The sequence below is a fragment of the Chanodichthys erythropterus genome, chromosome 11, assembly GCF_024489055.1.
Source record: "Chanodichthys erythropterus isolate Z2021 chromosome 11, ASM2448905v1, whole genome shotgun sequence".
Classification (NCBI taxonomy): Eukaryota; Metazoa; Chordata; class Actinopteri; order Cypriniformes; family Xenocyprididae; genus Chanodichthys; species Chanodichthys erythropterus.
The window spans coordinates 40818750-40843590 of record NC_090231.1 but is presented as its reverse complement, the minus strand read 5'-3'; the positions used below and the strand labels follow the sequence as shown (position 1 = coordinate 40843590).

The 24841-nt window shown below is 37.0% G+C and overlaps 4 protein-coding genes across 11 annotated transcripts in view; 3 read left to right on the top strand and 1 right to left on the bottom strand.

The window, feature by feature from the left end:
- capn1 (calpain 1) overlaps positions 1 to 4214 on the top strand; it is a 30243-nt gene extending 26029 nt beyond the window's left edge. For all 3 annotated transcript variants that reach the window (XM_067399825.1, XM_067399824.1, XM_067399823.1), the window contains 8 exons: positions 33 to 98; positions 190 to 247; positions 364 to 428; positions 1125 to 1193; positions 2494 to 2572; positions 2652 to 2768; positions 3076 to 3134; positions 3368 to 4214. In XM_067399825.1, the coding sequence (XP_067255926.1) occupies positions 33 to 98; positions 190 to 247; positions 364 to 428; positions 1125 to 1193; positions 2494 to 2572; positions 2652 to 2768; positions 3076 to 3134; positions 3368 to 3394 (540 nt within the window). In that variant the 3' untranslated portion in view covers positions 3395 to 4214. The remainder of the gene's footprint in view (positions 1 to 32; positions 99 to 189; positions 248 to 363; positions 429 to 1124; positions 1194 to 2493; positions 2573 to 2651; positions 2769 to 3075; positions 3135 to 3367) is intronic.
- Positions 4215 to 5021: 807 nt separating this feature from the next.
- dusp19b (dual specificity phosphatase 19b) lies at positions 5022 to 6421 on the top strand. Its single transcript, XM_067401018.1, has 4 exons — positions 5022 to 5271; positions 5676 to 5722; positions 5844 to 5996; positions 6081 to 6421. Exons 1-4 carry the CDS (start codon positions 5046 to 5048, stop codon positions 6282 to 6284), a joined length of 630 nt encoding a protein of 209 aa, XP_067257119.1. The 5' UTR covers positions 5022 to 5045; the 3' UTR covers positions 6285 to 6421.
- A 33-nt stretch (positions 6422 to 6454) lies between these two features.
- LOC137030604 (zinc finger protein 436-like) lies at positions 6455 to 9026 on the top strand. Of its 6 annotated transcripts, none has more exons than XM_067401015.1 (6): positions 6455 to 6517; positions 6704 to 6745; positions 7213 to 7417; positions 7490 to 7551; positions 7650 to 7728; positions 7842 to 9026. In XM_067401015.1, the coding sequence occupies exons 3-6, from the start codon at positions 7240 to 7242 to the stop codon at positions 8999 to 9001; spliced, it is 1479 nt and encodes a 492-aa protein (XP_067257116.1). In that variant the 5' UTR covers positions 6455 to 6517; positions 6704 to 6745; positions 7213 to 7239; the 3' UTR covers positions 9002 to 9026. The 6 variants fall into 6 exon arrangements, with proteins under 6 accessions (XP_067257116.1, XP_067257117.1, XP_067257118.1 ...); XM_067401016.1 differs by having other exon boundaries at positions 6491 to 6517; positions 7216 to 7417; XM_067401017.1 differs by lacking the exon at positions 6455 to 6517 and adding an exon at positions 6521 to 6590 and having other exon boundaries at positions 7216 to 7417.
- Positions 9027 to 9813: 787 nt separating this feature from the next.
- On the bottom strand, positions 9814 to 14682 carry pnp5a (purine nucleoside phosphorylase 5a). The gene is made up of 6 exons (XM_067399822.1): positions 14465 to 14682; positions 12664 to 12833; positions 12472 to 12575; positions 11557 to 11732; positions 11229 to 11419; positions 9814 to 10376 (listed from the first exon to the last, which is right to left on the bottom strand). The coding sequence occupies exons 1-6, from the start codon at positions 14485 to 14487 to the stop codon at positions 10159 to 10161; spliced, it is 882 nt and encodes a 293-aa protein (XP_067255923.1). The 5' UTR covers positions 14488 to 14682; the 3' UTR covers positions 9814 to 10158.
- Between the last annotated feature and the right edge of the window lie 10159 nt (positions 14683 to 24841).

Genomic DNA, 24841 nt, shown 5'->3' with positions numbered 1-24841 from the left:
CGGGGTTCAGTGTTCTCTCTCGTTCTTTCTAGCAACGTCTAGATGAGAGTCAGATTGATGCCAGCTTTAAGAGTCTCTTCAGACAGCTGGCTGGACCGGTGAGAGATGCATCAACAACTGTTTTATGCAGACGTTAAATATTATGATGTATTGCTATGGAAATCATTTATGTGTGATTGTGTTTTCTAGGACATGGAAATCAGTGTGACGGAGCTGCAGACCATCCTGAACAGAATCATCAGCAAACGTGAGATCTTCATAAGCACAGATGACACAGTAGCTTTGCTTTTCTGTGCTTGTAAACACAATGAAAAACAAAGTGATGAGTTCTGAACACTTGTCTGTGTTGGTCTTTGTTCACAGATAAAGATTTAAAGACAGACGGCTTCGGTAAGGAATCCTGTCGGAGTATGATCAACCTTATGGATGTATCCTTTCCATAGCTTCTGCTTTAATGCAAAAAGTATTCAGTCTCATAATGCAGATGCCACTTACCTTAAATGGTTAGTTCACCTAAAAATGAAATTTCTGTTATTAATTACTCACCCTCATGTCGTTCCAAACCCGTAAGACCTTTGTTCATCTTCAGAACACAAATTAAGATATTTTGATGAAATCCTAGAGGTTTTTTATATCTCCATTGAAAGCAATGAAATTACTGTCATTCGAGGTCCAGAAAAGTAGTAAAAATATTGTTAAAATAGTCAACGTGACTGCAGTGGTTCAACCTTAATATTATGAAGCGACGAGAATTATTTTTCTGTGCAAAAACAAACAAAAATAACGACTTTATTCAATAAATTTGTCTCTCCCCTGTCAAGATGAACGAAGATGAACGAAGGTCTTGTGGGTTAGGAATGACATGAGGGTGAGCAATTAATAACAGAAATGTGATTTTTGGATGAACTAACCCTTTAAAGTAAATCACTCATCTGCAAATATTGGTCATTGGTGGTTTTTCAATTTGTTTGCTTTGTCCCCAGATATATTTTGCCAGTGCAGTGTTTTGATGTCAAGTCTTGTTTGCTCAGACATTTGCTCTGTGTGAATTGGCGTTTTTTGTCTCTTACAGTTCTTACTGTATTTCTGCTCATCTCGCTTTTATTGTCCTTGACATGCTTTAGACGGACGGCAGCGGGAAGCTCGGACTCACAGAGTTCCACGTGTTGTGGGAAAAGATTAAACGCTACCTGGTGAGAAGATCTTATATTATATTCATGCTTTTCAAAGACAGTCTTTAGTTAACACTCTTATGATACACATTTACACATCAATATAGCCCTTTTCACACAGAGATTCCGGAAAATACACGGTTAATGTGTCCCAGGATCGTTTGATTTTGGTTCATTCACACTGCCAGTGATTTTCCGGAATCTGGGTGCATTCACACACATCGCGTGAAGATCAGGATGTGAGGTGTAATGTCTCCGCAGCGTCTTAAGTTTACTTATGATCTACGATTTCTCTCTCAAGAAATCACGCTTATGCTTCGATTATAAACTAACGCGTTGCGTACTGTTCCACTGCCAAATTATCTCAGATTTGGCGTCATCATTACAACACTCCCCTTACGGCATTGGTCCTGCCTTTTGTTCACACAGAGTGAACGGTGTTTTCTGCCGAATTCTGAATCCCTGCCAAATTATTACCCCCCTCGTTGAAGTCACTACCTGATTGCCTATAATCCTAACCCCTCCTCCACAACTAATCCTAAACCTACCAATACTAGAGGGGCAATAATTTGGCTGGGGTCAGAATTCGGCACAACACCGGCAGTGTTACTAGGTCCCCATCCTGTGATCGATCCTGGAATCAGCGTGTTTGCATTCACACAGAAGGCTGTGAAGGCAACGGGCTGTGTGAAAGGGGCTTACGTGTAATATGACACTATACTTAGGGATGCGATTATATGGATTTCTGTATTTTTCTGACCTGGAAAGTATGACCCACATGAAGTGCTGTGTGTTTAATTTGCATTTGGGAATACAACATGAGCCAACCATTTTCCTAAATTTGTAATGAAAATCGTTTAAAAATCTGTTGTTATCAACAAAGAGGTCTCCCTGCGGTTTTCCTGCCAAAAAATAAAAGCTTAATGGCGGCTCTACAGAAGACTAGTGTCATTATTCAGCTCAAGTCAGTTCAATGTTGATTCAGTTCAGTTCAATAACTGAGTCAATGTTGAAGAGGTAGTGTCATTTTACACTAGTGTCGGTTCAGATTATATTCTCATCTGATAGTGATGGTGAACGACTAAATTACAACTGTGTTTAATGCCACATAAGTGAACTTATGTAGTATATTAAAGTCAGAATGAAATGGAAGTTGCGACCGATTTTACTTCTGTATCGTGATGTACTTCTGAGTGAAACAGCATATCAAACAAACACATTTCGAGCTCTAGTCCAGCCGTATGTCAAGTCATATCACAGGAAGACTTATGCTCAATTTACAAAGTAAGTTTCACCTTTATTTCCTCTAATATGTTTACAGCAAATCTTCAGAGACCATGATGTGGATAAATCAGGCACTATGAGCTCTTATGAGATGAGGAAAGCCCTAGAAGCAGCAGGTACACTGACTTAAACTGCTGTTTGTTCTATTCTGCACTCATCTCTTCATCCTGACTCTCTGTTTATCTCTTTATCCAGGTTTTAAGTTGAACAACCATTTATTCCAGCTGATCATCCTGCGGTATACAGAGGAAGACCTCTCTGTGGATTTCGACAACTTTGTCACCTGTTTAGTGCGACTGGAGACCATGTTCAGTGAGTCGCCATGTCATGCTGAAGAATTTAGGACATTTTTCATATTAAATATTGTACAAAAACAATATAGATTATATGTAGAAAATAGAGAAGTAGAAGAGAAGAGAGAAAAGACTAGTAGAATATAGAGAATTTGTGTAATTTAGTATTCTGCTGTTTGTATTATGAGCGTTGCATAACAACAAATCATTACATGAACATATCTAAACAACAGAATCTTTGTCTAATAATTACAATAATTATGCCATGACATGAGCTGTGCATAAAGCTGTGAGGACAATCTGACTCAGACGTCTGTGTTTTGCAGAGACCTTCAACACATTGGACACAGACGCAGATGGAGTCGTGTCGCTCACATTCTTTGAGGTTTCACTTTACTTCCATGAACATTTCTTTACTGGGTGCACAACGTCAGCAGTCACAGCACACTGAACGAGAGGGACAATGAACATGTTTAAATGAATTAGGAGTGAACTCTAAAACATATTCAACAATAATAACGTGTCTGCTTTAATGATATTTGAAAGGAACAAGCATTTGTGTTCTTCCACAAACGATCTGTCTGCTCTAATACAATCTCATCTCTTTCTCTCTTGCAGTGGATCTCTCTTACCATGTTTGCCTAAAATGGAGACTGTTTGTCTGCACTGAGACTGTCTTGTCCTGTCCTCTAAAGAGTGCCTTTATTTCTACACATCTTTAATGCATTTCTAATGGACAAACAGCCATAGTAATGAAGCCCTGTTTACATTATCCTCAATCAGAACATGAAAAATACTGTGCCAATTGTGAGTATTTCTGAAGCCAAGCGGAAACTCTATCAAGATGTTCAGAGAAACCTTTTAAAGTATGTTTTTAGTCATTTTTGAATTGAGCTGCATATATTTCCTCCCCTGGATTGCCAAATAAAACTTGTTTACACTTTTTGTGCCAAATGAATCATTGCCAATTTCAATCATTCACAGCTGATTTTAATCAATATTTTATGATCGTGAGCTGCATATTTTTCAGTGAATGTCATCTGAATGTTGTACACATAAAGAATGCTGTATTAGAAATGCATGTGCTGATGCTGTAGATTGAGCCCAGCTTTACAGAAAGTATTTTTGTTTGTACTGATTTTTTTTATGCACTCATGCAGCTCTTTTATGGGACAAGCCAAAGAATATTTGAACAAGCCGATTTTTAATTTCATATTCATATTACTTTTGTTCTGTTTTTCAAAACCTCTGTTCAATACAATCAGGAGCAACAGAACTGGGAACACAAGTGAATCTGATATACCTGGTGTACGTTTTAACAAAAGAAAGCTGTAATTGAAAAGGTGGAGGTGTAACTGTTCTTTTTTGTTTAATGCCAAGCAGCAGGTTTTACAGGATATTATTTCCACTGTTGATTAATTTTTGTGGGTTTTCAATAAACTTTCTTTTAAAATAAAATCTGTACTCAATTATGGATTTAACAGTGTGTGTCTGATTTTTCAGTTCATTTTAACTTAGTTATTGCAAGGACATTTTTCAGCAAACGTTGGGGTCTTAATATAAAATATCTGTAATAATGTCTGTTGAGATCATGCCACTGCATTGCCCCTTACTGCAAAATACTATAGCCATATTTATGTCTATAGTATATAGCCACATATAAGTAAAACTATTTTGAACAGCACATTCATAATTATGCATGCAGCTTTATGACCTCATTAACTGAAAGATTACATAGAATATAAATTTCATTTGACTGGCACTTATTGGGTAAATATTTAACTGTAAAAAGGCTAAAAGATGAAAATGATCAAACCCCTCAGCATCTAAAAAAATATCTGTATTTGTATACAAAAATCTATACAAAAACATTTGTATAGATATTCGTATAGATTTATAACAAGATTTGTCACTACAGAGATTGTAGTAGCTTGATATTAGCTTGGTTTTAGTAAATAAAACTAAACTAAAATGACATTTGGAATTTTATTTTTATTATTATTTTAAAAAGACCAAGCTAAATCACAGTTTCCGAAAGTGTTTATACAGTTTTAGGGCCATTTTTCAGATTTGTTGGGTGTAGTAAATAAAGAAATGTAGAACTGATCGGTAATGAAAGTTGTATGTTGTGGAAAAATGCACCATCTGAGTGCTAATCATAGGTGCTAATGCATGAAAAGGGGCTTTTATTTTGAAATTAAAGGGTGTACCAAACTTAAGATTCCCCGCATTGTTTTACAGCCTTTCTCTTTAGTTCCGCAGTAGCGATCAATATAAATATTTTCAGTGTCGTAAGATGAACTCTCTCGCGCAGGAGATCGAGGGATTCTCTACAGCGCGTCTGAGGAAGCAGAGCACGAGAGTGACAACCGTGACGGGAAAGAAACTCGTAGAGACGCGTAGCGGCGATGATTTCCATGTCACACGCGATACAGAGCGCGAGAGTGACGCGGCGTGTGGGTTTGTGCAGGACTTGAACCTGGACCTGCAAGTGGGCATCATAAGACCCTTCCTCCTTCTCTGTGCGTTTTATCGTCATTGTCTAAGTTGACCCAATCCCACTGTTTTGGTAAAATAATGCTAATACATTGTACCATGGTGATTATTATTACCAGATTTATGGAGTCCAATGTATGAGTGTCTAAATAATGGTATTACCATGTTACTTTTTGTAAAACGAAGCATATCTAAGGTGCTTACCTTTGTAACCTTTAATAATAATAATAATTTAAAAAAAGTGGTAACAACTAATTTAGCCTACGGCTATTGTTTACACTGTAAAATAAATTAAATTCAGTTATGAGATATATATATATATATATATATATATATATATATATATATATATATATATATATATATATATATATATAATGACACATTGAGTATTAACCTCTGTCTATTTTATTATTATTATTATTATTAGCATCCCAGGATGCAGCCCATGACATAGACACATTGAAGAAATTAAAGGTAATGTAGTTTTTATTGTTTTTATATTATTATTTTTTATTATTATTATTTCTTACTATTCTCACTATATATATTACCATGATAAAATGTTATATATAGCTATCGGTTGGTTGTGTTTTAGGTGACTCATGTGCTGAATGTGTCATATGGGGTTCAGAACGTGTTTCCTGATCTCTTCACTTATAAGACCGTTACCATGATGGATATTCCAGAGACAGACATCACCTCATACTTCCCTGAATGTTTTGAGTTCATAAAGGAAGCCAGCCAACAGGTGTGTGTAGAAGAAAGAAAAATAGTGAGTGATATATATGTGTGTGTGTCTATGTCTAAAATCTTTGTTCTGCATGTTCTTCAGGATGGAGTGGTGCTGGTCCACTGTAATGCTGGAGTGTCCCGCTCCGCTTCTGTTGTCATTGGTTTCCTCATGTCCCAGGAGAAGATGTCCTTTGATGAAGCCTTCAGTGCTGTGAAAACTGCCCGGCCTTCCATCCAGCCAAACCCAGGCTTTATGAATCAGCTGAAGAAATATAATCCATGCCACACAAACATTTATGACTGATCTTATATTTCTGTTGACCAAATTGTTCTGTATATATTAATATTTTTATGAATGTTTACACTTGTTGCATAAATAATAATAATAATAATAAAAAAAAACTTTGCTGCTGATTTATTGATGATTTTACATTTGATGAGTTTTAGTGGGTGACTTTTATTTTAAAATACATCAGGAAGGGAAACTGTTCAACCGTTGAATTCGGAACGTTTCACGTCACAACACAGTAACTGAAGGTACTTTTGGCAAAACAAATGAAACAATGATTTAGTCACCTGTTTTATTAAATATTTTAGTGATATTTCAAAGGTGTGTATAGAAATATGTCGTGTGAACTCGCCATCCAGAAACAACTGCTCTCAATGATGGACAGTTTAGTCTCATCTATAGTGATAGAAATTTGTCAACTTGATATTTTTCAGTCAGAACTTCAAAATGGAAATACAGAAACTGATATTAAATTGGTAAGTTCGTTCAAATATATCGTCATATATTAAAAATAAATAAGATGTTAAAATTACCACGAAAGATTACCGTGGTAATATAGTTATTGCTAAACATACCATAATTAATTGTTATTTTCAATGCTGTAAAATTATAAATAATTAATATTCGCTTTTGTTATTTTGTTTTCTTTTTATAATAAGCTATAAGCTGGCTAATATTAAACTGCCACAGTTAATGTTTAAACTGCCAGAATCATTTTATTGCTAATTACCAGTTTAAAAGCTAAAAATATTATTGCTCCTATTGAAACAGCTTTTTGGGTATTCAATTAAAACATGTTCATTGTCTAATTATATTTTGGAAGTATCATTAATATTACATTGTGTAATTACATTAAGTTAATCTGTTATGTGTTAAACAGTTAGGCAAGCAGAACTTTTAACTTTACCTTCACATTTATACTGATATTTGTTGTTTGCTTCAGAAGAATCTGACAGCTGCTATAAGGAAAATGACAAACTCAACAGCTGAACACATCTGCAGAATCCTTCAGAAAGCATTAACTGGACCAAGAAAAGATCTAGCACAAGCAGATAAACTAAACAACAGCATAGAACAGCAGTCTGCTGGGAAGGGAATACCACTTACAACTCAATACCCCAATATCCAAGATGAGGAACATATCGAAGGTGGTTTTATCATAATTAAACCATATTAAATAATGTTTTAAATTATTAAATAAGAAAAATGCATTGTTGTAGAAGATGTCACCTCATACGAGTCAGGAACCACATCTGGTGAAGATCTTCCTCAGACTGTCGAAGTAATCCACATCCTTCTGTAATTGTTTGCAATTTTAAAAAACATACAAACTATTTAACTTGCTGTATATCAAACTAACATAATCCTGTCTTTATCTAGGAAGAGCCCGAGTTTAGATTTGAAGATGCATTTGGCCATGAAGAGGAACAAGTAGAGTGTCAATCCTCTGTTGTTTATGGTACATAGCGTGCGTGTTTGTGTCATGGACTTTAATGCATATGATCTAATATGTTAACGTGAGGCCTAAATATGCAATATCATATCTATAAACATGCAACGTTCATGTTACAGAATCAGTAGAACCAGAAGAATCTGAATCTGTACACCATCAGAGAGAAGGACCAAACCAACCAAACTCCAAAGATGATTCAAAAGACATTTCAGTCCAGTTAAACATAGACACACTGTATGTACGCGAGATTACTGAAACAGGATTCGATGCAACTCCAGACACTACTGAAGAAGTGCAACTGGATGCAGAAGATGAGCAGAAGACATGCAGAACCTGTGGAAAGACCTTCACCTACCTCAATAACCTCAGAAGACACCAGCAGAAGTTCCACAGTGGAGAAACATCTTACGCTTGCCAAGAGTGCGGAGAGCATTTCGGCAGCAGACGCCTCCTCCAGATCCACTGGAGAGTCCACAGGGTGGAAAAACCTCACAAATGCACTCTCTGCGAGAAGACATTCCGCTTGCCAAACCACTTGAGGAACCACATGATGAGTCATGGTAGCGAGAGACCATTCACCTGTTCCACATGTGGTAAGAGCTTCACGTTGATGAGCATCCTCAAATCTCATGAGCGAACACATGGTGGTGAGAAAAACTTTGTCTGCTTGCAGTGCGGTTCCCGGTTCCTCACCAAGTCTTACCTGGACTACCATCAGCGAGTTCACACTGGTGAAAAGCCATACCCGTGCAAACACTGCGGGAAGAGCTTCGCTCAAAAGAGCAACCTCAAGGCACACGAAAGGCTGCACACAGGTGAACAACCCTTCAGATGCGAGGACTGTGGCAAAAGCTTTGTACACGCCAACACCTTCAAATCCCACAAACAGCTCCACACGGGAGTCAAAGCATTTTGCTGTGAGCTCTGCGGGAAGGGTTTTCGACGAGGAACACATCTCAAGACTCATCTACTGATGCATTCTGGAGACAAACCGTTTAGTTGTGACATATGTGAGAAGTCTTTCACCCTCAAGGGCTCTCTGAAGACACACAAGCTCACTCATACAGGACAGAAGAGTTACGCTTGTAACGTCTGCAGTAAGCAGTTTACTCAGGCCAGCTCGCTAGCAAAACACAGACGGGTTCACACAGGAGAAAAGCCGCATCGCTGCGGAAACTGTGGCAGGTCTTTCTCTCAAAGCAGCCATCTTAACTACCACTTGAAGGTTTGTCACTCTGGGACAAAAAGTTCAGCTAACTCTAATGTGGAAGAGAACTAATCTGTACCTTTTTAAATTAAACCCAACTGTGCTCTAATACTTGTGATAATTTTCCTAGATTAACTGATTTCCTGTTCAAGTTCTGGATAGGATTAGGGTTATATTTCACACTATTTCCCTAATATTTTCCCAATAAATAAGTACAAATACTACTTAAAAAGCAAAAAACTTAATTGTCATGCAACTATCTCAACAGAGTAAAATTAATGATTGAAATAATGATTGAAAATGAGAAAATAATGACCCTTCATTTTGCAAAATATAATTTATTTTTCATTTTGATTTTGGGGTGAAATACAGTACAAAAAGCCCCCAAGGGAACACAGCAATGGAAAAAATATGAGATGGGAGGAAAAATTGTTTTTCAATGCTTTTGCGTTTGCCTGCAAAACTTTTGCTTTCCTTCAAGAAACTTTGCGTTCACTCACAAAAGCATTTTCTTACCAACTCATTATTTCCATCATAAAAGTTTAATGAGCAAATACAAAGACATTGAAATATATATATATATATTTTTCCCATCTCAATTTTTCACCATCACCCCTTTATGGACACACAACTCAAGCATTTCAAACATTTTTGAAAGACCCATGTATGTGTAATATGAAGTTCAATACACAACACCTACTTTTCCACCATAAACGAGAAGGAGACACTAATAATAAATAGCCAATTTTACTAATAATATTAATTTAATAATAATATTAAAAAAATACACAAGATAGACCATTTACTGTACATCTACTGACAAATACTACAAAGCAATCAAAGTATTACACAGATTTTTAAATTAACAGTAACAAATGGTAAACTTTTAAGTTAGAAATAAACATTAGTTCTGTATTCAGAGGAATGTAACAATTATGTGTATTTTTCCTTGTAAAGAGAGAAAGAGAGAGATAGAGAAACATAAGCACTTTCATGTTCACCAGATTTATGTACATAAGCGCAAAATATCAGGGGGACCAAAAATAAATGAAGGCTTTACAAAATGTATTTTTTAAAAATAAGATTCAATACATTATAAATAAGTGAGATAAATGGAATTGACCTGTATAACATGGTTTTTGAAACCATATCGGTTATGTTAGTTCACAGATGAATCAGCGTTCTTTGGTCTGTGACTGATAAGACAGTGATCTGGTCCGAGAACAGTCTTAGGCGTAATTGTTGTTGTGTTCTATTCGAGTGACTAGGGTGGACACCAGCCTCTCCAGCTGCTCCGCTCTCTGTTTTCCCGTCTGCAGAACTTCCTCATGATTGGCTTTTTCCTCACTGTCATAGTCCATAACTGCTTTATTAGTTATCAAAGACAGAGCGAAGACACGCATCCCACAGTGACGTGCCACGATCACCTCGTGAACAGTGCTCATGCCTAAAACAGACAAAGTCTGGTTATGAAACTAGTTCACATAAGAAATCATGTTTAGTTAATTACTTTTTATTTCAATGTTACAGAAGTTTCACTACACAGTACAATAACTTATGGTGCGTTCACACCATCAGCAACTTCATCCAGCTGTATCAGGAGGTCGATCATGTGAGCAGTGTTTGCACTCTCATTGGTCACTGGATCACTGCTCATTTGCATGAAGTTAGTTGCATTTAAAAAGTCTGAAAATGAATGACTTCCAATCACAGCTAGGGCTGCACGATTTATCGCAATTTTATCGCACGTGATTTGGCAAAGGCTGCGATTATTTAATGCGCAGCTTGTCAGAGCTGTACGGCTCTGTGATCAGTAGTAAATGCTTCTCCATCTGAAAGCCAGAGGGCTCTCTCGTGCAGAAAGTCCAAATATGCCCTACTGCCGAAGTAGAACACTCGTCATTCCAGGAAATCCCATACTATCGCTGTAGCTGAATTAACAGAAGATTGAAGATTATTAAATGTTGTCTTTTGTGGGACAAGATGTTAATAAATGCTTCTCATGTCTGGAAAGATGTTTGAGGCGTGTTGCTTTTTCAAATTCACATTATAAGCGATTCAAACTCGCAGTGCTTTCAGATGGATTAGCATTTAGAGCCATAGTTCATAATAACCGCACTACATCAAATCGTTTAAGTGCGATTTAAATTTTTTTTCTATTCATCCATTAATCGTGCAGCCCTAATCACAGCAAATTGTTGTCAGTGTGAACGCCCATTTTGGCCTGTCAGAGAAATGCATAATTAAACTATAACAACGCTTTCTGATTGGATCTTAAGAGAGGCTTTAGAGCTCTTACCGACAGCATCAGCTCCCAGCTTGTGCAGCATGCGACACTCCGCAATAGTCTCAAACGAAGGTCCTCCTAGTACGCAGTACACGCCCTCTCGAAGGAAATCACTGTAACCAAGCTCCGAACCCACGTCAAACGCCAGCTGCTGGAGTTCGCGATCATATGCGTCAGACATGCAGGGGAAACGTACGCCAAACCTAAAAAAAGCAATGTAAGTTAAGGCTTATATAATGAACAATATTTGCAGGAGTATGTGTGGAATCTGCATGTCAAAACAGCTCAATGGCGTGAGAGTGTTAATTAAAAGGCAGTGCTGCAACACATATAAACATGCCTTTCATCATTGGGTCCCGCAAGTGGGTTGTTTCCAGCAAATCCAGGCATGTTGAGATGATCTTTGATGATCATGATGTCGCCTACTTTATAGTCCTGGTTCAGACCTCCAGCAGCATTGGTAAGAATCACGGTCTCCACACCCAGAAGTTTGAATATCCGCATAGGCATCGTAATCTGGAGCATAACAACAATATTAGTTTGAGATGCTCAGAGGAACTTCAAAATGAAGCGCAAGAACATGTCCCAAGTATATGAGCATCAGATGGACATCATATCACACAAAGTTTTAATGCAAAACCAACAAGTGTTCTGGACTGGCGTTCCACAGGGTCAAAGAGTTTATGCTTTAATCACACACAAAACACAGGTAGTTAAAACTAACTAGGTTTTCAAATGAGGTCATTGGACAATTAGATTAATCAAGTGGTGTAGAGCAAAAATGACTGCACTTAGTTCCTGGTCAAGAAGAATCTTAAGGTCAAGGTTCATAAACTCTGTGTAAATTGCAATTTTAGTAATATTTAAATACGCAGAAACTTTCAGGCCTGGATCAGTAACCAAGAAGACTGTTTGGATCTCTAATCCAGCAATACAGCCATAATTACCTCTCAATCTTATGGAAGCTTGTTTCTGCCACTGAATAAATTCTCACAATTCAGACTTTTTTCCTCGCAATTTCAAAATTTTTGCGACTTTATCTCACGCAATTCTGAGAAGAAAAAAAATCTGAATTGTCAGATAGTGGGAATTACCTTTTTTCCCCCATTTTTTATTCAGTGGCAGAAACAAGCTTCCATACAATCTAGCTGTTAGACTGACCAAAAAAAAGAAAAAAGAAGCCATATTGTTTACATGGTAAAAATTTTTCGGACTCTGACAAGGAAGGATATTAAGTATTATGAAGTGTTTGTACCTTTTGGATGGTATATCCCTCATAGAGATGAAACCTTCCCTGCATGCAGACACATGATCTACCCTTTAAAGTGCCAAACACCAGTCGACCTGCATGACCGTGCACTGCAGAACAGAAACAAATGCACAGATTCAGCAAAAAATAAGAGAAATAATGGCAAGGTAATATCTCGCATTTTACAGAAACACTCACCTGTACTTTGGGGGAAGTTGGGGATGTCCTTGTAGTTGAAGATCACCTGGTCTTTCAACACATCAGCCAGTCCACCCAAACCTGAGCCACACACGATGCCCACCAAAGGACGCAATGCAGTCTGGGACAGAAGCCAGTCAGCTGTGGCCTGGCAATCCTCATAGCAGTATCTGCAATGAGAGAGTGGAAAAAATTATGAGACTACACACAAGACTTTTGTGTGCATTTGCACGCATTTGTCCAGAAGTCAAGTTCCTGTGGTGGCTCTACCGTGGACTCGAACCACTTCTTCCACAGTATCACTTCCAAAGTGTTGCTAAAATCTCTAGTGCTTTCCTTGATTTAGCTGTGCAGCATCAGACACATCACGCCCAAGTTACTCTTCGCAGTAATAAGGTTTATTAGCAGCCGACCGGGAGTCATTTTAGACAAAGCAGAGCAACTCAATGGCCCAAAAATACTCAAGATGCATGAGGCGTGCGCGCCAAAGCATTCTACATTATGATTGGTTACGCTCAAACTGGCCTGACTGGTAGCTGACAGTATTCATTTTATTCATTAAAGTCAAGACTTATTAAATCATGTGAGTATTTGTAGATTAGATAGGCATATGGGTTGTTTTTATTCTCCTGCAAAAACTTTTGTGAGAAGAAAGTTTCCTCAACCTCCCCCACAGGGCACATAACATTTCAACATCACTGATTTTAACATAAACATATTCTAAATCATAAAGTAGGAATAGACTACAAATATTGTAACAGAATTGAATAGCTATGAAGCCTGCAGATACCAAATAAAAATATCCTGGCAGATCTGAAAGGTGAGCCACTTTTTGACACATACTACTGTAATTTGAGAGGCTGACTACTGAAATAAACTTTCTGTGACAGAGCAGCTTATGATTAGTACTATGGTCTTATGCAGTTTGGAAAACAGTAACAAAGTTATCATCATCATCATAAAAAGAAAATTAAAAAAAAAATACAATTTAATTGTAGTTAATATATATATATTTTTTAATACAACCAATTGTCAAAACATCTAAAAGAATGTGAAAATAGTCAAAGTAAAAGTGTATATATATTAAGTTTATATTAAGTATATAAAGTTTATATTAATAGTATTATTTTGTTATGAGTTTAAATACACCTGTCAGTCATTTTTTCAATGGTAGTATGATGGTATACCACATTTATAACTGGTATAGGCTAATTGCCGCCCAATATTAATGAATGAATAATTAAACATATCTAGGGTGGCAGGTTATATTATGTTTATGTTGTATATGATATGTGTGCGCGCTTTACCATTTTATTGTAGAAAATATACATTTTCAAAAGCATTTCAATATAATCAACTGACAAAATAGTAAAACAAAAAGTTAAAATGGCCTAATTCCATTTTTTTTTTTCTTTTACCAAACCCTTTTCCGATGAATAATTCGAAGCGTTCAAAGCGAACCCCCTTACCCCGAAACGTCCGCTTACATAATGATACCAAAACGCGTAGTTCCGTTAGCTGGCAGCTGTTCAAGACACGCCAGCGCCCGCGCATCACCACGTGTTCCTCACTGCGACGGTTCGTTTAAACGCAATTTCACACTGATGATGAAAGAATTAATGGATAAATTATGACAAGTCAGCTTTAACTAATCAACCCCCTGTACAATGGAGCCAGGGAGCGATTATATTACATTCACCATCGAAATAGAAAACTCAAACATATAAGTGACACTTTTAAAAGACAAAAGAAAGAAAGTACAATTGGAAAGTTAGATCTGAAAAAAATAATATTAGTTTACCCAGTGCTGCTCTCAGGAAACATGTTTAAAATCGCTGGTCAGGTCCTTCACAAATACGGAAAGGAAATATCGATGTTTCTATAGCGACGGATGTTAGAGACAGAGATATGCTACGAACGACCAAGGAAACAAAAAACGGAGATACAAATAAAACAAAACTACGTCTAACGGGTAGCCAGGATCAATAAAAACGCTTTAATAATTCCTGAAGTGTTGCTCACGTCGCCGGTATTTTATAGACCCTCAGTTTCCGCCGCTCCTCCCCGCGTTCTGACGCAAATGAAAACCGGAACACACCTTCTGACGCAACCGTCTCCGGACAGGGTGGGCCAGGCTCGAACTTGAGTAACAGCTGAGCGCCTGACATCCTCGAAATTGGTGGTTTTCAGAGATTAGATTTATGCATGGTCGAACAACACAAACGCATGTGACTACCAGTCATCCAAATATCAACACTGTCATGTGGGTTCATGTGTATTTGGCTTATTTAATCTAATTAACAATGATTCAGATAAGGAAATTGTGAACTTTTATATACATGGCGACAATAGCCTTTTCTCTTTGCCTTTGAATGAACAAAGCAGAACTCGTGAAGAAGCATAATATGGTGCATAGTATTAATATTTAGAATTTTAGGATGTGAATTAAAAAAAAAAAAAAAAAACTTCAGTTGTTGAAATTTAACATATTTGACCCACTTTGAACATTCCTGAGTCAACATTGCAGAAATACTCAAGTCTAAAGTTACATAACAAGTTAAGTTAAGAATTCAGTCCTTCAACATTCCCCTCATTCACCCCAAGTTGTCAGAGCATGTTAGAATGGTCAAGCACACTTTATTTTAGACCTAATCTAAGAACAGGACCAACCAGGGCACCTCAGGAACAAAGATCACGACCCCTGTTGACCTATGATCCATTTCAAACATATCACATTAGGTAGAAGGTCCTATTTATATTAGCACCTTACTTTCCAAACATGATCATGTCTGTCAAAACCGTCTCAGAGCTACAAATGAAAAACATATCTTTTGATAATGATTAATTTTATTTGATCACCTCTTTCTGTCATACTGTAACTGCCAGTTTTCTGCAATGAAATTACTCAATGGCACCTAAGCCTGGCATCATTGCAATTCATGACATCATTTCCAGTATATGTTTATTCTCTGTAAGTGCTTGTTATTTGATGTAGCCTGTTGTTGTGATCAGCCCAGCAGTTCAAGGTACGCACGAGACTAAATGACGAACAGATAAGCATAATATTTACAACCTCACATATAATGTAAAGTGTGTTAGGGCCCCTGTTTTTTTTTTTTTTTGCCTCAGTCAATGTTGTGACTGTTTATAATCAACCTAAAAAACATAGCCGAAGAAGAGAAATGGCTGTGTGGAGCTCAACCTGTATCGATGACGTGGCATATTTCTTTGAACAAGCTGACACGCCTTCATCCTGACCAATGGTGTGGCCTTTCTGGCTCATGATGCCACAAAACAATTTAGCCTTTTAGAGACCTTGTAGGAATCAATAAAAATGTTCTCAACGCTGTCACGATGCCAAGTTCATTATGTAACAAGTCCTGCAGAACAAGGTCAGGGGGCCTTATAATTTCTCACCTTTAGGATTTGAAGCAATTAATCATTACTCGAAAGCTTAGACTCCATCGAGAAAAGTACTATGATATTCCATTGCTTTTAGTTTGAAAGCTGCTTTAATCGGCATCAGTCTTGAATGAACACATGAAACTTTATGAAACACGCTGCACAGATAATAATATTATCCATGCCAAACAACTACAAAGTATATTCACTTCAGACCAAGGATGTGCACGAAAGTCACATGTGTCATACACAGTGACTCTTAATGAGTGAGAGTGTGTGTAGTTAATGGGTTTAGCTTTCTCTGAGCCTGACTAGCTGCCACACAGACAAGACGATGCGGTTTTGCTTATCAAACGCAATAGTGTAGATGCATCATTTTAGAAAAGCACAAGCTCAGTCGAGACCAGTCACGAGCAAAACTGCCAAGTCTGTAACTGAGACTCACAGATCTAGAATGTTCTGTGGTAAGTTGCATAAACTTAGCCACTATGTTAAGACTGTGTCTTAAGAACTAGTTTGACCAGCTAGCAGGTAACCATGGTCAGTTTTTTCCAACTCAAATGATACCGATCTACCTTTTTATGTAACTGACTTTAAAAATTTATGACCAGTCTTAAAGAAAAATATATGTCTCCAGGACATCCTGTAGAGTTCAACCAACCAGATGATGACTTCAAAACCCCTAAAGTGTTTCCAGATAAGTGTACCATATGCATCAGATGTTCAGCCAACAGTCTGTGGGCGTGACGTCTGAGGCTGAGACTATTGTTTCCTGAACTGACAAGCATTGAGATTTTTTTGTGTATTCTGCAGTTGAGCAAGAATCTTCTGTATATTCTTAGAAGAAAGGCTTCTATATATAGAACATTAAAGGGTTCTGTCAGCTTTGTTTATGTAAGGTTTTAGGGGTACCCATCATTTCATGGATTTAGTTTCAATTCATTTACTGTATTGTTCTAATTTTAAAGGGTTAGTTCACCTAAAAATGAGAATAATCATAATAATAGTAAATTATTACTCACCCTCATGTCGTTATACACCCATAAGGCCTTCGTTCATCTTCGGAACACAAATTAAGTTAATTTTGATGAAATCCAATGGCTCAGCGAGGCCACTATAGACAGCAATGCCACTGAACTTCTCAAGATCCAGAAAGGTACTCAAAACATATTTAAAACAGTTCATGTGAGTTCAATCTTAATATTATAAAGTCACAAGAAAAGTTTTTGTGCGCCAAAAAACCCCGAAATAACAACTTTTCAATGATATCTAGTGATAGCCGATTTCAAAACACTGCTTCGAATCGTTTGTTTCGTATCAGTGATTCGGAGCGCCAAAGTCAACGGTTTGGCAGTTTGTTTTGAAATCAGCCATTAGATATCGTTGAAAAGTCATTATTTTGTTTATTTGGCATTTTGACATTTAAACAGCTCATAGTTTATCAGAAGAAAACAATCTAAATAACCTCTTAAACATGAATATCATTTAAGACATTTCTCCTTAGAACCTTTTTGGCATTTTTTTTTACAATTGAGTCAAAAACCCTATGGTTTTATATAGAACTCCATAGAACATTTTTTTAAGAGCGATATAGTGGGACTAAGAAACACAGTTGAATGTGTTTTGTTATGTAATATGTGTTTGGGTCAGTCTGACTGCAGAAGTTCACAGCCAAAAGTATTTGGACTCAGATCAAGGTAAATGTAGGCTTTATCTGGGTTTTCTCTCACAGTCCTTCATGAATTACTTTTTAATGTTGAACTTCTTGTGCAGCAAACACACAGAGCTTTAGTACAGATGGGTACAAAAGTCATAGTGAACTGCTTCTGTTTTTTTTTTTTTTTATTTAATAAAGAATATTTGAAGTGAAAAAGAATTCTGAGGTTTTCAACACCTAATAAGAAGTAGAGGAGGAAGAACATTGAGAAACTTATGAGGAAATTTTGGACATTATAAAAGTGATGCAAAAGGAAGGTTTGGGTTTAAACTGCTAGCCATCAAGTATTATCTTTCTTTTCAACTCTTTACCACGAAGATGAGTTTATTGTGCCTCATCATTCTTATGAAAGAATTTTCACAGAGTCTTCTAGACTGCCACCTACTATTAGAATGTGGACACTGTGCCAGACTTTCCCTTCTAGAACACGTAATCTCTCTTATCACCCTCATAAGAAATAGTGGGAATACTAGAGAAAGAAATAAGACAGGAAATGGGTGATAAGCCATGATAAGTGATAAGTTTTATCGATAAGGCATTCTTTTGTATCCACCATAAAACACTTACCAACAATGACTTGGTCAACAATGGAAACTACTTGGAATTTACAGTTTTGCAACAAACTTATTATGAAACTCACCCCATCACAAGAACACAGGCATCATTTTAGCATTACTGAATTCTAAATGGAGACATCTGATGAAAGAATAATGGCAGCCGCAGAGTTATTATTGTGTGCAGACACTGTTTATTTTAGAAAATATTTAGGCCAAGGCCCTAGTACAGGTCAGTCAATGCATAGTAGACAGATGTGAAGTGAAGGAACTGTGCGGCATGCCAGTAATTGGCGCATACAGGGGGTGGATTTTCATGTCATTTTGAGAATAAAAGTGAATGTCCTGCATGTCCCTCCCTCAACTCTGAGTTTAACAGACCGTTTTCTTCGATTACTATTGCACAACACTCCATACTTTTTGCAAGTCATTGTATACTAAGTTTAAGGATCAGTTGGGCTGCTGATGTAATGAACACACTCAAAGATAAAAATCCCAGAGTTCATTTCTAAAAGGGCTTATTCATTTTTTATTAAAGAATTGCTTTGCTTAAAATTACTTTGCCATGACTTTTTTTTTTTCTTCCAAGCAACTGTTTTGCATTCAATCAAAGATGCATTATGTCAAGTTTAACATCAGTGATGGTGAACACCACTGGTCCTCAGCTTTTATTGCATAAACAACAGCAGCTTGGACATGCAAACATTTCAAAATCTCTTCTTTTGTGCTTCATTGGAGAAAGAAATCAATATGGACAATGGAACGCAAATTAGACTTAACACAGAGTTCACAAGTTAAAAAAGAACAGTTTTCTCTATTTGTCAACAATGAAGAGGACATTGACATTGTTCATGATGTCAGAGAATGTTCATGCTCTTGTTTTTCTCTCAGACATAAATTCGATCTTTGTAGAACAGGTCAGTTGAGAACATATCTGGAGAATCTCACTCCAGTGTCATGCGTGAAACCGGTGTCATTCAAAAGAGTGAACTTGAAGGCCTTTATTGTTGTAAGTAACGTGCTTCTCCTGAAACTGAAAATTAGATGAGCTATTTGAAGGGACGTGCCGTTTCATATTAGGTGTAACAAGTTGAGGACAAAATGCAAACCTGCTCATGTACTGCACGTGAAAGAGAGAAAGACAGTTATATTGAAAAAAATAGAGAGAGATGACAAACAGTAAAACAAGATAAAAGACCTCTATATTCTGTTTCTTCACAGGTTTAAAAAAAAAAACCCACAGAAGAGAAATCAGCTTGCTGCCTTTTCCTTTCAAACTGCAAGCTTTTTCAGTAACAGCCTTCAGAAAATAGATGACAAATCTTGAATTCTCCTTGAACTCATAATTAGACCAGTGGACATGAGTTAATTGGACATGTGTCATCAATAACATGGAGGAAACTGCAGAACAAACCTAAAAAGACTTGTGAGGCTGTCTTACAGTAAACGTGGGATCTTTGTGAAATCAAGTCAGGACAGTTTTATTTATATTGTGACGACCCTGAGTGTTCTCCCTACCTGTTGGTGGCAGACTGTGAGAGTTCTGTGTCAATTCTGATTAATTAATTAATTTAAAATAATAATATTTTGTAACTTTAAGATTTTGTTATTTCCGTTGACACTTTATTTTCCCCTATAGACTTATGTTTGTTATTTTTGATTACTATGTTTGTTAAATCAATAAAATAATTTGTATTGATTGAACGGTGGTGTTATCCATTTTTTATGTTGTGGCTTGAAACGAGCTGGCCGTAACAATATAAAACTTTACAAAGTGTTCATTGCCTCAAAGCAGCATTACAGAAAAATAATGCAGTATCAATGTCTAAAATGAATACATGCATTAACATACTGATGGCAGCTGTGAATGTGAGGATAATTGGTGATTGAAATGAACAGATTAGACTCACTCTTTTCTACCTGATAAATACAAAAAAAACAAACAAAAAAAAAACACAACAAGAAACAAAAGTCATTAAAATCAAGGCTTTGAATGTGTTGGAGACTTAATTCAGGATGAAGACCATCTTTATCAGGGTTCCAAGTGACAGGACTGAATGTTTCAGACTTACAGACTGTTACAACAAGATTCTTAATCTTAACATAAATCATAACAGCTTTCAGCTCATGCATTTCTCATAGTTTGGAATGGAATAAAATAAATAAATAAAAAAAAAAAAACAGTAAATTACTCACCTTCATATCATTCCAAACCTGTTTGACTTACTTTTGTCTACTGAACAAAGAAGAAAAAGTGTTGAAGAACACAGCTCTTCAAAAATACAGCAGTTTTATGTGAAGAACAGACAGAAATTGAAGTTGTCATTCCCCTCCATCTATTGAACTATGCACATTTTACCTCTTTGATCCCAATTCAAAAATGTGAAATCTGAGCAATATTGCAGAGTATATAATATTTTTTTTTTTTTTAAATAGTATGTGAAGTACACAACATGCAACAATAAACATTGTACATCTTACTGTGTTGCATGTTTAAAAGTGTGTAAAACTTTTTAGTGTGATCAAATATTCTCTAGAAAAAAAGAAAAAAGGGTGACCTCTGACCCTACGTATAACAAAGGACATATGATGTAGGCGTAGCATAAGCTTGACGAACTTGACGAAAGCACAGATGATAGAGCAAAACAAAATGCCAGTCATGAATTAGAAGTCTAAAACGAGAAGCTGTAAAGACAAACGTAAGACGATTTCGACATAAGAGAAGAGGAGCTACATCCTCATACGTTGGGTCAGAGATCACCCTTCTGCCGGAACTTGACTCTTCTGAGAATGCACGTACGGCCATTGCTTGAAAGCCAGTGATTACAGTTTAGAAAGCTTTAAATATTTTTCTTACAAAAACCCATTGCTTCCCTTTAGAAGGCATTTGTTAACCCACTGGTGTCGTATGAATTACTTTAGTGATGGATGGGTGTGCTTTTAGGGATTTCAAATACTCTTTAATGCCATTACTACACTGGGAAGGGCCGAGATATTATTTATACCTATAACTCTGATTGTGTTCGGCTGAAAGAATAAAGTCATATACAGGATGACTTGAGGGTCAGTAAATGATGGGATAATTTTCATTTTTGGGTAAACTGAACTGCCAAAAATGGTATGATACTGAATTGAATATCAACAGCTCAGAAGGGGACACTTGAGGGACAAAAGTTGAGTATGAAAAAGCAAGTGAATTTTCATTGTTGGGTTAACTAAATCAGTGGTTCTCAAACTTTGTTGGTCACACCCCTATTTAAAAAATCTGGCAATTGGGATGCAGCATTCAATGTAGGAGTGCCCCCGACTTCGGATTTACCAACCCGATCTCACGGCAATTCGTGCGTATTTTACGAAGTGGCTAAATCGTATGAATTCATACGACCTCACTCGTACTTATTCATACGTTTTTTGCTAAAATCGTATGTATTTTACGAGTTGACAAATTCGTATGAATTCATACGAATGACCTACCCCAAACCCCGCCCCTAAACCTAACCGTCACTGGGGTTTAGACAAATCGTACGAATTCGCACGAGTGAGGTCGTATGAATTTATACGAAATAGCCACCTCGTAGAATAAGTACGAATTGGTCGTGAGATAGCGTTAGATTTACATAGTCGAATCAGATTGCGGGGTTGGGGGGTGCTTGAAAAACAGTAGTCCACTAGATAGTGCGCACAAACTCTTTCCGCGCTTAAGGCCAAAGGAGTATAGGCTACTTTGAAAGGCTCGCGCGCTCAACTGTGCAAGAGATGAAGCGGGACGCGCAAAATGAAGTAAGGCCTATACCCGCGGCTTAAGACAACTTTTATTTTCTTCCACACACAGCACAGAGAAACAACTTTATAATAAAGCGACCAAACTGCCTGTCAAGTGATAGACGAAACTACCAATGATTTTATATTTTTTAAACTGAAATGAAAAGCAATGTGGATAAACATTCAGGGACGATGTACAGAACGCCAAACCGAGATATAGAAGAAAATTAATAAAAACATTTTGGATCAGTAAACCTTAAAAATATATATAAATATCTGCAGTGTGGCATTTCTGCAGTTAGATATGCATTTCACGTGTCGGCAAATCAAATTAAATCGGCTAAATTACCTGTGCGAGCAAGCAAAACATCGATGCACAAAAAACAAAACAAACAAAAAAAATAAAAAAATATTTTACAGAACTGAATTAGAACAGAATAAGTTATAAAAAAAAAAAAAAAAAAAAAAAAAAAAGAATGAGTGCAAAACGCCTGAAGTGCAGGGGAACAAAACACACGCCACAAAATTAGATAACCCAGAGTGATTAAAATGAAAGAAATTATTAAAATAACGAAAGTATAGCCAGAATTGTCAACTTTTTTGTCTTTTTAACTGCAGAGGCAATAACGCTAAACTGGAGTGGCAGTCTTTTTAGCTAAACGTGTTCGCAGGATCAAAAAATCAAATTAAAACTGGCTAAAATTATTTGAAATCACTTGTACCCTACCTGATTGAGGAAAAAAAAAAATCCAGTCTTTCACGCGATCTGCCTGTCCGTTTGAGTCTTTTCAAATAGTGCGCTAGTCTCTCGTTAACGCTGGGTGTTTGTCGTTGTTGAGTGGCAGGACATGAGCTGTTGGCACAGCTTGCATAGGCCTATGCATTTTTTGCATAATTTCAAAGTGCATCCAATTCAGATTTTCTTATCCCAGGCATTGTTAAAGAATTAATCCCTGCCGCCAAGATGCTCCTCTGTCGGTCACGGATCATGAAAGTGAAACTTACCTCTGCCACTGGGGTGGTTGGATTTATTCACATTAAAAATATTTATTAAAAATATTTATTAAAAGTTTCTTTCTTTTCACATTTTTATTTACAGCATTATCATAATATTCTGTATATTAACCACTTGGGGGAGAACCAGTATGTCTATGTAAAATCAGATATTGAGCACCCCATACCTCGTCTCATAACAGCTGCGAAGATTCGACTGTGAGATTGGTAGTCGAATCAGACTCCTCCTATCGAAGCTTCGAATCGTCGACCATTCAGGGTCACCCCTAATTCAATGCAGTGTTTTGTTGTTCAAAGCATATAAAACAATTAGCATATTATGCACTGTATACCATCATACATTTTGCAGAAATAGAAAGCTAATACAAACATATCCATACCCTTGTTGTCCAAGTAGGCTACTCTCAAGTCTGCCCATACTGGTAATTATTTGTGCAGTACCGCCCTCTACTGGAGGCATTCATTCTTAGCTCTTTACTGAGCTTTTCAATAAAGACGGAATATTTGGGAAGCTGTTTTTGGAAGCAGAATCAGCCAGGCTGTTGATGCATACAGTTTCCATTGACATTTAAAGTTATATTTTAAGGTAAATTGTAGGCTATATGAATTTTCAAAGGAAAAAAATATTTAAGGTGTACTTCCCAAAAGTATTAATGCCAAGTCGTCAGCTATCCTAATGTAAGAAAAAGACAGAATGCATGACAAAATATTGTGATTCAACATTGAATATAGTCTGTTTCAATATTGCAGAGAATGGGCACCTACCAGATGGAACAGTCTCTTTAATTGCCACAGGAGGGCTCTAGAACGAAGGGTTCCTAAGAGACCAACGAAGCTGATCGCAGGAATGGAAGAACACGAGGGAGAATCCCTTGGCTGAACCAAGAGGCCAGCTGTGAGTTACAGGAGTTAACACAGTCAGAGCACTGATTAGCCTAATAAAACTTCTCTCGCTGATTGTCCAAATAAAACTTCCCTAACTGGGAAGGCATAAAACTTCACTGAGCGGCTCCCTTGGACAGAAAATGGGCAACGCTATCCCACACACAGTCTTAAGGGTTTCCTCTCTTTCTTTGAATAAAAATCCTGAATGAAAGTCCCAACGCTTGGTGTGAGAGTTTGTGGACTGGACTACAAAAAGCATTGAAACTCACTATAAAGTTCAGCTAAGGAGGAATAAACTGAACTAACAGAAAGGGTATGATACTGAATTGAATATCAACAACTCAGAAGGGGACACTTAAGGGAGAAACAGAGAGAAGGACGGAAGTTGTGTAGGAAAAAGCAAATGAACCATGTGTTCAGTAAACAAACGAAGTGTGATGCCAGAGAAAGGGGTCAACAAAGAGAGGGAACATAAAAAAAGTCTCTTCCGACAGAGCTGCGTCCAGCCAAAAGGAGTCCTGACCGACTTACATCACCTCTGCTTCTTTTTGTGCCTCGTCCTGTTCTCTTCCATCCATCCTTTCTTCTCTTGTTGATCTACATCCTCTCATTTGCATCTTACATCCCTAAGTGCCAGATTTACTTACTTGAAAATGTTATTTAATTATTTGTACTCATATTTAGGGTAGATGCCATACTTAATGTAGTCTTGATTTAGTATATTTAATTCTCAAAATAAATACCTGAAACTTACCCAATCAGGTTCTTCCGGCCCAAGAAAATCGCGCGCTTTGGCAGATGGGCGGGAACTCGAGATTGATGCGCATGTGAAAAAGAGTCCCGC